This window comes from Macaca fascicularis, chromosome 8 (assembly GCF_037993035.2).
Source record: "Macaca fascicularis isolate 582-1 chromosome 8, T2T-MFA8v1.1".
In the NCBI taxonomy this organism is placed as follows: domain Eukaryota; kingdom Metazoa; phylum Chordata; class Mammalia; order Primates; family Cercopithecidae; genus Macaca; species Macaca fascicularis.
In genome coordinates this window covers 61748911-61762353 of record NC_088382.1, presented here as the reverse complement: position 1 = coordinate 61762353, position 13443 = coordinate 61748911, and the positions used below count along the sequence as shown (strand labels likewise).

The 13443-nt window shown below is 37.3% G+C and overlaps 1 protein-coding gene across 9 annotated transcripts in view; it reads left to right on the top strand.

The window, feature by feature from the left end:
* Nucleotides 1-13159, top strand: part of PCMTD1 (protein-L-isoaspartate (D-aspartate) O-methyltransferase domain containing 1) — an 82625-nt gene extending 69466 nt beyond the window's left edge. For 8 of the 9 annotated variants that reach the window (XM_065519205.1, XM_065519206.1, XM_065519211.2 and 5 more), the window contains one exon: nucleotides 10047-13159. In XM_065519205.1, the coding sequence (XP_065375277.1) occupies nucleotides 10047-10414 (368 nt within the window). In that variant the 3' untranslated portion in view covers nucleotides 10415-13159. Of the gene's footprint in view, nucleotides 1-7500; nucleotides 8141-10046 lie in introns of those variants that run through there. The other variant, XM_065519208.2, reaches the window with a different exon arrangement.
* The last annotated feature ends 284 nt before the right edge of the window (nucleotides 13160-13443 follow it).

Here is a 13443-nt window from a genome sequence, read left to right as displayed (position 1 = left end):
GGGATTTAAAACTATGTAATTCTGAAGAATTAAATACTTATACAGTAAGATATTTAGTGGATTTATTCAGCCTTTTTTTTTTTTGGAGACAGAGTCTCGTTGTGTTGCCCAGGCTCGAGTGCAGTGGTGCCATGTCGGCTCACTACAACCTCCGCCTCCTGGGTTCAAGTGATTCTTGTGCCTCAGACACCCAAGTAGCTGGGATTACAGGTGTGCGCCACCACGCCTGGCTGATTTTTGTATTTTTTTTTTTTTTTTTTTTGAGACGGAGTCTAGCTCTGTCGCCCAGGCTGGAGTGCAGTGGCGTGATCTCGGCTCACTGCAAGCTCCGCCTCCCGGGTTCACGCCATTCTCCTGCCTCAGCCTCCCGAGTAGCTGGGACTACAGGCGCCCACAACCGCGCCCGGCTAATTTTTTGTATTTTTAGTAGAGACGGGGTTTCACCGTGGTCTTGATCTCCTGACCTTGTGATCCGCCCGCCTCGGCCTCCCAAAGTGCTGGGATTACAGGCGTGAGCCACCGCGCCCGGCTGATTTTTGTATTTTTAGAAGAGATGCTGTTTCACCATGTTGGCCAGGCTGGTCTCAAACATCTGACCTCAAGTGGTCTACCTGCCTCAGCCTCCCAAAGTGCTAGAATTATAGACATGAGCCACTTCGCTGGGCCTCAGTTTTTTGGTTTTTTTTTGTTTTGTTTTGTTTTGTTTTGTTTTGGTAAAGTAAAGCCCTCACCTTATACCAGACACTGTTAGCTACCTTCATGGAAACATAAGAAGAAAGGGCAGGTCAAACCAAAACCAAATTTATTAATTACAGTTTGTGATGTGGCAAGTTACTGGTTGTGGGAAGGGTATCTACTATAGGTATGGTGGTAAGGAAGACCTTTCTGCCAAAGCAACATCTAAATTATGACCAGAATGATATAAAAAAACTTGCCACGTCAAGATTTAGTGGCAGCATTTTTTCATACAGAGACACAATAAATATAAAAGGCTTTATCTAGTCTGAAGAGAACTTGGTCATTCTCAGACCAGGCATAGGGTCCAGAGTGGCAGAAGCTCATTGGCTGGCTGTGGAGGATGGATTATCATAGGAAAAAAAGGCAGGCAGGCCAGTCAGGAGGCTTTTCTTAAACACCTACGGGAGAGTGGATGTTGGTGTGGATAGTGTTGTCTGAAGGCAGAAGAATAGCTGACTGGGGAGAGTGTGGGTGGAGGGAAAAGAGGAATTTGTTTTCCCTTGAGGCTAGCTGAGTGCTGGTGTTATTTACTATTGCTAGGAAGACTGGAAGTGGCATAATTTGGAAATAGGAATAGAAAGATCTGACATTTTCCTTTAATCGTGTTTGAGTTGTCTGTTACCATACAGACAAATGTCAGGTGGCACAAACCTGCTTCATGAGCAAGGTATAAATGGAGACCCCTCAACATGAACATGGCATTTTAGGCTAGGGATAGATAGAAATGGATGAGATCACTTAGCAGAGAGTAGAAATAAAGAAGAGATATTGGAGTTGGACCTGAGGTTCACCAATTTAGAGATAAAATGGAGGAAAATGGATTAGCGAAGGAAGGGTCAAAGGTGGTGGGGGCAAACTAGGGTCAGGTCCCAGGGTGTTGAAAACCAAGAAAGAAAAGTTTCAAGGAGGGAGTGATCAACGTAATGGAGCAAATGAGAGCTTGAAATGGAGAGGAGAGAGTGGTATTAATTGGTTTGGCTTAGATCATAGTATTTTTAACCATGAGGTAAAATTCTTTACCAAAAAGGAACCTCTTGACTTAGTTTGCCTTTTAAATGAATTTATTTCATAGGAACTTGGGTTTATAGAAAGATACAATTTTATTTTCAGTGTTCATTCTACTCTCTTTTGAGCCGCATGACTTTGGGACATTTGGAGTGTTTTTGAAAATTATATGAAGTAATGTTTGTTTTGTTTTGTTTTTACGATGGAGTCTCACTGTGTCACACAGGCCGTAATGCAGTGGCACGATCTCAGCTCACTGCAGTCTCTGCCTCCTGGGCTCAAGCAATTCTTCTGCTTTGGCCTCCTGAGTAGCTGGGATTACAGGTTCCCACCACCATACCTGGCTAGTTTTTGTATATTTAGTAGAGACAGGGTTTCACAACCCTTACATTAGACCCAACCACCCACCCAGTTTCAGGCAGTGGCGCCAGCCTGCCACCATGAGAGTCTACCTGTAAATATATGGTGAATAGAGCCTAGTCAATGTGTGTGAGTCCCAGACGAAAGTAGGCACATCCCAGAGGAAAAGAGAAAGGAATGACAGCCAAACATGGCCAGCTGCTTTTTATATACCTGAAATATACAAGCCTAGCCATTCCTCCACCCTTAGGAAGAATGTGTGCAATGATGCAGAGAGGCTGTCATGGCTCTGTGGTGAGTGTTGCTTGCTCAGAGTGTTAGCGGCGTAAATGTTTCTTCAGCTTGAGCTTGGGAGAGTGCTTTGCAAGCATTTTTCTCTAATGGGAGCCACTGTCAAAGGTGATACGTTGACCACTCTTTACAGATTTGTGAGAGTCATAGATTCTGATTCTGTGCTGTTATTGTGATCTCATTTAGAAGGAAGTTAAGCAGTCAGTTCTAAAACAGTTTCAACCTTTCATAATTCGGAAAATGTTAGCAACCAGTTTTTCCAAATATACTTGTTAGTAATCTATACTTTCGCTACTTACAAAAAGGATTTTAATCCATATGTAACAGTCCATATAAAACAAAATTAAAGCTAAAATAAGAATGATAAAAAAACAAAGGATTATCATAAAGGAGACTGGAAACATGAGGTTACTGTGTTGAAATGTTTATTTAAACTTCCCATCTAGTCAAAAACAGGTATCACTGAGACACAGAAAAATATAGGACATCCATTTCTTTCTAGCACCAGAATCAGTGATTATCACTTGACTGTGTATGCATTATATGATTGTTTCCATGAAGTCTACTTTTTAGTAGACTACAGATGCTTCTTGACTTATGGTGGGACTATGGCCAGATAAACCCATTGTAAATCATGAACGTTGTTGAGTGGAAAATGGATTTAATGCTGGTAACACAGCACATGGTCCCCAGCTTAGGATGGTTTGACCTTACTTTGGTTGCAAGAGTGATACTCATTTAGTAGAAACCCGAACCCCATCGTGAGACATAAGGAGCTCCTCAGCGTAAGGTGGGGTTACATCCTGATAAACACATTGTAAAGTGGAAAAATCCTACATTGAACCATTAGAAGTCAGGGACTATCTGTATACTCTATATATTTATGCTATATTAGTACTATTTGCAATAGTAGGCTATACTGTAGTTACCGGTCCCTACTTAAAACTCCTTGCAACAATAATAACAAAACTATTTTCTTCCTAGTTTTCAAACACTAGAATTATAGTTTATGATAATTTTGTTTTAATTATCCTAACTGGATGGGAAGTAATAAAAGGAAGTAATGAAAAAATTTTCTGACACAGCTTGGCTTTGACAGTGGCCCAACCATAAGTGTCATACCTAAGAATGCCTATAGAATCCCTTGTTGATTTCTGTGCAGCAGCTATTTAACTATTTTACTTTGACACTGTTAAAATCTCAGAATTCTATCAGTAGTCATTCTATTTTTTATCTGATCGTTTTCTTGTTTATTTTAGAAGCATTTTGGTTGTAAATATATTTTTATAATAACATAATTCATTAATGACATAGATAATATGCTATGAATGCACAATTTCCATTTTCCCTCATTTTAAGAATTTCAACACAAATCTAAGTAGCTGGTAAGACTGCTATTGGTTGGATTGAATGACATTTGTAACAGTGAATGTAAAATAGGAATAAATTCAATAGAATAGGGTAAAATGGAAAGGAGCCTAAATTAAAAAAAAAATCCATTATACCTCTGAAACATTTACAGACTAAATGATATGTCTAAATATTTCATCAAAATAATCTGGGGTGGTGATGGGAAGAGTGATAATTGTTGAAGCTGAGTGCCCAGATATATGGGAGTTATTAAAACATTGACTCTTTTCTGTGTATACAGTCATCACTCCTTATCCTTGGGGGATATGTTCCATTACCCTCCAGGGGATGCCTGGGCCTGCAAATAGTACAAAATCCTGTATGTATTATGTTTTTTTCTATCTGATAACTGAGGCAGCTGCTAAGTTACTAACAGATGGGTGGTATATATGGTGCGGAAATGGTAGACAGAGGGATGATTCACATCCCAGGCAGGACAGCATGAAATTGTACTACACTACTCAGAACAGCTCACAATTTAAAATGTATGAATTGCTTCTTTCTCAAATTTTCCATTTAATATTTTCAGACCTTGGTTGACCGTAGAAAGCAGAAACCGTGGAAGGTGAAACTGCATAAAGGGAGACTACTGTACTTGAAATTCTACAATAAAGAGAAAAGTCATCAGTAACCAACAGTAACTTATAAAAAGTCAGGAATTATGTGAATTTCTAAAAAAAAAAGCTTCATATAGTAATAGAGCATGAAAAAAGTTTTAAAAATTGGTATTTGCCAAAATTTAATAGGATGTATGGAGAATAAGTTTTTGTGGGTGTAGAGAAGTAAGTCAAAATAGCTTGCTGTTGAGAGGACATTATTCCTTAATTGTAGGGAATTAAAATATGAAAGAATGCGACTATAAAAAAACCCAAAAATAATATAGAAATTATTTGCCAAATGTATCTCGTAGTAATCAAATTTCTCATATTAAACAACTTACTAAAGTGGAGTCATAATTTTTCATCTTGATTCGCCACTAATTTTATTACATTTAAAAATCCTGTTTCTTTCTGTGTTTTTTTTTATTGGGGTTGGGGAGAAGACATTCTAAAAAGAAAGATGCATTGTTTAAAGTTCAGGGACAGAAGAGACTTCATAAATTGTTATGAAAAATTGTTTCATAATTGGTGTATATATGCCACATTTTCTTTATCAAGTCTATCACAGATGGGTATTTGTGTTGGTTCCAAGTCTTTGCTATTGTGAACAGTGCTGCAGTAAACATACGTGTGCATGTATGTTTACATGCACAGTGCAATGATTTATAATCCTTTAAGTATATACCCAGTAATGGGATTCCTAGGTCAAATGATATTTCTGGTTCTAGATCCCTGAGGAATTGCCACACTGTCTTCCACAATGATTGAACTAATTTACACTCCCACCAACAGTGTAAAAGCATTCCTATTTCTCCACATCCTCGCCGGCTTCTGTTGTTTCCTGACTTTTTAATGATCGCCATTCTAACTGGCTGGAGGTGGTATCTCATTGTAGTTTTGATTTGCATTTCTCTAATGACCAGTGATCATGAGCTTTTTTTCATATGTTTGTTGGCCGCATAAATGTATTCTTTTGAGAAGTGTCTGTTCATATCCTTTGCTCATTTTTTGATGGGGTTTGTTTGTTTCTTGTAAATTTGTTCAAATTCTTTGTAGATTCTGGATATTAGACCTTTATCAGATGGATAGATTGCAAAAATTTTCTCCCATTCTATAGGTTGCCTGTTTACTGTAATGATAGTTTCTTTTGCTGTGCAGAAGCTCTTTAGCTTAATTTGATCCCGTTTGTCAGTTTTTTCATTTGTTGCCATTGCTTTTGGTGTTTTAGTCATGAAGTCTTTGTCCATCCTTATGTCCTGAATGGTATTGCCTAGGTTTTCTTCTAGGGTTTTTATGGTTTTAGGTTTTATGTTTAAGTCTTTAATCCATCTTGAGTTGATTTTTGTGTAAAGTGTAAGGAAGGTGTGCAGTTTCAGTTTTCTGCATATGGCTAGCCAGTTTTTCCAACACCATTTATTAAGTAGGGAATCTGTTCCCCATTGCTTGTTTTTGTTAGGTTTGTCAAAGATCAGATGGTTGTAGATGTGTAGTGTTATTTCTGAGGCCTCTGTTTTGTTCCATTGGTCTGTATATGTGTTTTGGTACCAGTACCATTGGTTACTGTAGTCTTGTAGTATAGTTTGAAGTCATGTAGTGTGATGCCTCCAGCTTTGTTCTTTTTGTTTAAGATTGTTTTGGCTATGCAGGCTCTTTTTGGGTTCTATATGAAGTTTAAAGTAGTTTTTTCCAATTCTGTGAAGAAAGTCAATGGTAGCTTGATGGGGATAGCATTGAATCTATAAATTATTTTGGACAGTATGGCCATTTTCATGATATTGATTCTCCTATCCATGAGCATGGAATGTTTTTCCATTTGTTTGTGTCCTCTGTTATTTCCTTGAGCAGTGGTTTGTAGTTCTTCTTGAAGAGGTCCTTCACATCCCTTGTAAGTTGGATTCCTAGATATTTCATTCTCTTAGTAGCTGTTGTGAATGGGAGTTCACTCATGATTTGGCTCTCTGTTTGTCTGTTACTTTAGGAGTTCTTGATGTATAGGAATGCTTGTGATTTTTGCACATTGAATTGTATCCTGGGACTTTGCTAAAGTTGCTTATCAGCTTCAGGAGATTTTGGGCTGAGATGATGGGGTTTTCTAAGTATACAATCATGTCATCTGCAAACAGAGAAAATTTGACTTACTTTCTTCCTATTTGAGTACCCTTTATTTCTTTCTCTTATCTGATTGCTCTGGCCAGAACTTCCAACATTATGTTGAATAGGAGTGGTGAGAGAGGACATCGTTGTCTTGTGCTGGTTTTCAAAGAGAATGCTTCCAGTTTTTGCCTATTCAGTATGATATTGGCTGTGGGTTTGTCATAAATATCTCTTATTATTTTGAGATATGTTCCATCAATGTCAAATTTGTTGAGTTTTTTTAGCATGAAGGAGTGTGGAATTTTGTCAAAGGCCTTTTCTGCATCTATTGAGATAGTCATACGGTTTTTGTTGTTGGTTCTGTTTATGTGATGGATTACATTTATTGATTTGCATATGTTAAACCATCTTTGCATCCCAGGGATAAAGCAGACTTGATCATGGTGGATAAGCTTTTTAATGTGCTGCTGGATTTGGTTTGCCAGTATTTTATTGAGGATTTTCCCATCGATGTTCATCAGGGATATTGGCCTGAAATTTTCTTTTTTTGTTGTGTCTCTACCAGGTTTTGGTATCAGGATGATGCTGGCCTCGTAAAATGAGTTAGGGAGGATTCCCTCTTTTTCTATTTAAATTTAAAATAAGTTTTCCTAGCAGTCAGGATTAGTATTGTCTCATCTGTTAAATCCTAATCTCATAACTGGAGGCATTGGAAACAAGGTACTCTTAAGGAATAGACAATATGGAGGATGTTTGAATAATTAGGACTGAGACTTATCTAAAAGGTTTTGTGTCAGTCAAAAGAACTTTTTAATTTTATTTTTAAAATTTTTTGAGACAGGGTCTCACTCTGTTACCCAGGCTGTAGTGCAGTGGCATGACCATGGCTCACTGCAGCCTTGACCTACCCAGGCTCAGATGATCCTCCCATCTCAACCTACTGAGTAGCTGGGACTACAGGCATGTACCACCATGCCCGGCTAATTTTTCTTTTTTTTTGTAGAGACAGGATTTCACCATGTTGTCCAGACTGGTCTCAAGATTATGGGCTCAAGTGATCCGTCTGCCTCAGCCTCTCAAAGTGCTGGGATTACAGGCTTGAGCCATTGTGCCTGGCCCAAAAGAACTTTTAAATGAAGCTCACATGACTGCTACTTTAGGAGTTCTGAGTGTTAGCAGCTACTAAAGTCAAGTCTGAATCTTTTTCCATGCTGGGTCCATTGGTCTTGATAAATTTCAGGTATTCCTCTGATGATTTAGGATTGAAAGATACATCGCTGGAATAGCATGCAGTATTGGCAAAGGAAGAACATAATTACAGTGTTGACAGAGAATACCAGTAACAGAAAAATTCAAGAGCCAAGATCAGCTGAAAAGACTGATACAGTTTCTATTTCCTAGCTCCTTTATAATTTCTAAAACTTTAGGGTAGATTTATTCTTCACTCTGTTCCTTTACAGAGCTCTCTCAGGCTTAGTTCTGGGTGCTTTCCTCTACTCTTGGTCTTTGCATGTCACGATGGGCTGCTGACATGGGATTAGCATCTCCAGCCCCGACCTTGCCCCTGAGCTCCAGAGTCGTGATCTTATGGTGGCTTATGGTGGGAAAGGCAGCATACCTTCTGCAGTCAAAACCTGCATTCAGTACGTAATCTCCTAACATTGAGTTATTACTTGTAAAACATTGAAAATGGTGACGAGTATGACATTGTAGTTGTTAATTATCTCTGAAATCTCCACTTTGGATAAATGATAGACAATTCACATCTAACACAAACTAAGTACATTTTAAAATTTTCTTCTCAACCTGTTCTCTCCTCTGTCTTTGTCATGTCAGTAACTGATACCAGCATCTGCCCAGTTGCTCAGGCCAAAACCTTAGATGTTTTCCTTGATTATTTTTTTCCCTCTCTCATCCCCTACAGCCAATCCGTTTCCATCCTATCTTCAGAATGTATTATACCTGGAATTTGTCCATCTCTCCCATCTATACTGCCACTCTCCATTAGAGTGTGTTCATATTTCAAGTGGATTACCAAAGTATTCCGGCTATTCTCATGCTCCGAACTTCATCTGCACTAGCCTTCCTTCAGCTCCTTTAACATGCTAAGCTCGTTTACCTTTTAGGGCTCTGCTGTTCCCTCTGCCTCCAAGATGTTTACATGGCTGTTACATCATCTAGATCTTAGCTAGGACATGATCTTCTCAGGGAGACCTTTATGACCACCCAATAGAAAGCAACCAGGGCTAGGTGTGGTGGCTCGTGCCTGTAATCCCAGCACTTTGGGAGGCCAAGGCGGGTGGATCACAAGGTCAGGAGATTGAGACCATCCTGACTAACACAGTGAAACCCCATCGCTACTAAAAATACAAAAAATTAGCCAGGCGTGGTGGCACACGCCTGTAGGCCCAGCTACTCAGGATGCTGAGGCAGGAGAATCACTTGGACCCGGGAGGCGGAGATTACAGTAGCTGAGATCACTCCACTGCACTACAGCCTGGTGACAGAGCAAAGCTCTTGTCTCAAAACAAAAAAGAAAGAAACCAGAACCCCACTTTTTCTGTCATATCATTGATGTTTTGTTTTTTTTCTTGTATTCCTTATTTTTCTTCTTTATAATTGATTTTTGTTTACCAACTCCTCCCTGATTATGTAAGTTGCATAAGTGCAGGGAGTGCAGACTTGGTGATCTAAATCATCCAGTGTGTCTACATGGGTTCTTTAACAGTGCCTGGCAGATATAGGTTAATACTTACTTATTGATGAATGTTAAACAACTTAGTGAACAATTTTGGAAAATGGGCAGAGCAGATGGTTTTTGTTCATTTTTACATATAGAGGGCCGGGCATGATGGCTTACACCTGTAACCTCAATATTTGGGGAGGCTGAGATGAGAGGCTCACATGAGCTCAGGAGTTAAAGAGACCTGCCTAGGCAACATAGTAAGATTCCCTCTCTACAAATAATTAAAAAATTATCCAGGTGTGCTGGCGTGCACTTCCGTCCCAGCTACTTGGGAGGCTGAGGCAGGAGGATCACCTGAGCCTGGGTGGTTGAGGCTCCAGTAAACCATGATTGTGCCACTACACAATCAGCCTGGGCTACAGTGAGACCTTGTTTCAAAACAAAGAAACAAAAACTATATAGGGGATGGGATCTCACTTCTGTTGTTATGAATAGATAGTACTTTTCGTATGATTTATACATCAAAAAGTATAAAAGATATGCAGGATAGTCTCTCTCCTGCTCTTGTCTCCTAATTATTTCATGGTCATGTACCCTGTTTCTAAATTCTTACGCTTCCAGAGAACTTTTATGCATATAAATGCCAACACACAAACACACACACGCCCCTGTACGTTTTAACTTCTGTGCTATCCATTGGTCCTTGGCATATGATGACTACTCCGAAACCTTTGTTAGATGAAAGGTAGAGTTTTTATATTTTGTGTATTTTCTAAAATGTGCTAAGAAACACGTTTTGTTTTATGTAAAAAAGTGAACAATAGATTAATGTTTTCTTTCTTGTGTTTTGTGTTTGTTTTTAGCTCCCTGTGCTGTCAGGAATCTACAGGACTTGGCTCGTATTTACATTCGACGCACACTTAGAAATTTCATAAATGATGAGATGCAGGCCAAGGGGATTCCTCAAAGGGCTCCACCCAAAAGGAAAAGAAAGAGAGTTAAACAGAGAATTAACACTTACGTATTTGTGGGTAATCAGCTTATTCCTCAGCCTCTAGACAGTGAGGAGGATGAAAAAATGGAAGAAGATAACAAAGAAGAGGAAGAAAAAGATCACAGTGAAGCGATGAAGCCAGAGGAGCCACCTCAAAATTTACTGAGAGAAAAAATCATGAAGCTGCCCCTCCCTGAATCTTTAAAAGCTTACTTGACATATTTTAGAGACAAATAACTTAGATCAAGAAGAAAGAATGCCTACTGATAATTCCTTTAGTCTTGAAAATGTAGCATTTGTTAGGAGTTAAAAGAATTACTTCTTTCATCAGAGCAAATTATAGTGGAAAAAAATTATCACTTGTTTCTGTCAGTAACACAAATGATGTATTCAGTGAATAAAAGAATCCCTTTTATAAAATCTATTTTTCTTTAAATCTTGGTAAAATGTTGTTTTAGCTTAGAGTGGTTTCAAAGTGGAATGCAACAGTAGTCAAGACTTGTGTACTATAAATCCTTTTCTGATTCCTTACAGATTTGTAGTGGTGAGGGTTAGATTTAATTTTATATAAGGTTTAAATAATTGTTAAGCTTATATAACCTGATCTGAATTGCAGTTGTTTGCATTTCCTCTATGAAAACTTCATTTATCTAATAAGGAAATCAAATGCTTTGTAGACCTATTTACCTTATTTGTGTTGCAATCACTGTTGCTGGGTTGCTGTATATATATTCCGGGCAATACATGAGTGCAATAACAATACAAGATATTGAATAATTTAGCTTTAAAAAAATCCCACAAATTTTATGAAATTTTACAGCCCTGCTACTTCTGCTTTTGAATCTCTTACCAAAAGACATGGGTAAAATATCTGCTTCTCTCATAGAGATTTTAAGAGCACAGCAAGTGAATTATTAAAATAGAAAGTATATACTTAATACAACTCTTTATATGGACCCTTTACATTTTCAGTATTTAAAGAAAGGTTATCTCAACTCTCTAGAATTTTAAAAGTATATTTAGAATTGTTTTTTCTGTAGTTCACCATATAAAGTATTTGGTTTTTTAAAAAAAGCAAAACCATTGTTTTGTGTGACTCTTGATAGGACACAGAATGAGTGAATGAGCATGAGTGAGGCCACTTTCTTGGATGGCTGTAAGTAGCAGGGCCAGGGTGGACCTGGTCAGCGGATGCACTTTAGCAGATGGAACTTCTAGTTTATCTGAATATTTATCTTTGACAAGGTAGGGCTGAGCCTACATTTGCTTTGGATCTTTCTAGTATAAGAAATATTCACAGAAATTGTATGTAGATACCCTTTGTTTTGAAAATCCTGTTGAGAATCATAATGTAATCTTTGGGACCTATGCCCTGTTCATTTCACTTCTTCCCATATTTTTTGTGTTTCTTTTGGTAAAACTATAATGGTTTTCGTTTTTTACTTAATGTCACACAATTAAACTGTCCATATTTGAACTTTATTGTAGCTTATGAATGATAAAAAACAGGTAGTAACTACCATTGTTTGTTTGTTTTCCTAATAAGGCCTGAAAACAGCCATTCCGGGTTAAGAAAGTGTACAATGTAACATATTTGCTACAGTTACATGGCTTATATATTTCTTAAAGGGAAAAATTTGAGAGTATCATGGACTACCACCAGCATTATTATTATAGTAGTTGCTCAGATTTGGTTAAGGAAGCCCAATCAATGTATAGTGAAAGGATTATTACCTCTCTGCTAAGATTCAGATATTGTTTCAAAAATCTCAGCTCCAATAATCCCACAGCATCTAAAAACAAGTGGTTGTGATCATGTAAGCACGAAATTGTTCCAAGTAAGTGAGGATATTTTAGTTACGTGAAAGACAGTTTCATGGAAGGTGTTTGTTTTATACCAGTGGCTGGGATGGTAGAATTGGGGTTATTTCTACAGTTATTCTTAGATGATTACTAAACTGTTAAGAAATGCCCCATATCATTTGTATCTAGGAAAGAAAAAAAATCAGTTTCATACTGTTTTCATCTGTCAGAAATGTTCATTTTATTTTGAATTAAATGCGGCTTTTGAAGTTACCTTGAATTCCTGGTGACCACATGTTTTTATCTGGAAAACCTGGAGAAAGTTATCTGTCCCATCTCCCCTGCTTTTTTTAAAAAAATTTTTTGGTTGGAGCTGCTGTTTAGATGATGCTTTTACTATGTAGGAGAGAGTTTTTGTTAAGGATATATTTGAAGATTGACTTTTCCATATTGTCTTTTATTCTTTGACCTTGGCAAAGTGTACAGTACATTTTCATGATCTTTGCATATTTCTTGTCATTGAAGTGTATCTTTTATGTTTTTAAATGCATTCATTTTACACTTGTGACTTTATCATTGACTTTAAGAGGTAGAAATAAAAAATGAAAATTAGAGCTAAAGCCTTTTTATCTATTAATGCAGATAGAATAAGAATATTTTGGGTTTGTGTTTTTTTTAAATGAATTTATGTTTACTTGAGTATGGAAAATTATGCTTTATAGGTGGAAAATTAGTAAATAAAGATTAAGTAAAAGTAAGTGAAAATGATGGGGAATACAGTGATGGAATTTTATAGCCAGATAAAACAACAAGTATCATCTAATTTGGGTGTTTATTTTGCAGATGAGAAAACAGACCTAGAACTGTGGCATGTTTTGCCTGAAACATAGTGAGTTAGAGACAGGGCCTAAGATAGCTTCCAGCATCAGATTAATCCCAAGAAGCCATCAGCAACCTCAGAGCTACCCAAGAAGATAATTTAAATATATACTGCTTATTGGTCAATATATTTGGTTCTTAATAAAGAAAAATGTTAAAATAGCATACATAGTGGTAAAATACAATACAAAAAGTGTGTGTTGATTTCTAGCTGTTTGAGATGATAAAAGTGAAGCAAAGCCTGTTAAATCATTGGAAGACTTGGAAAATTATTTTAAATAAACAATTACGTATAATTAAGCATTATTCTCCCATGGCCTGACTTTTATGTTTGTCTTCTTCTTTTTAAATATAGGCAATCTCAGTATACCTATGGATATGCTCAATTATGGCATACAGTTGTCTTTATTTGGACATCTCACTGTCTTTTGACTATTGCCATCTCTGAAGAGTATGGAAGTTTTTTAAAATTTATTTTTATGAAATATTCAGTAGATAGGGAAATTTATAAAATATGAAGTATAAGAAATAATTTAGTGTACATGTAGGTACATATGTGTGTACCCATTAGGTTCAACTGATAG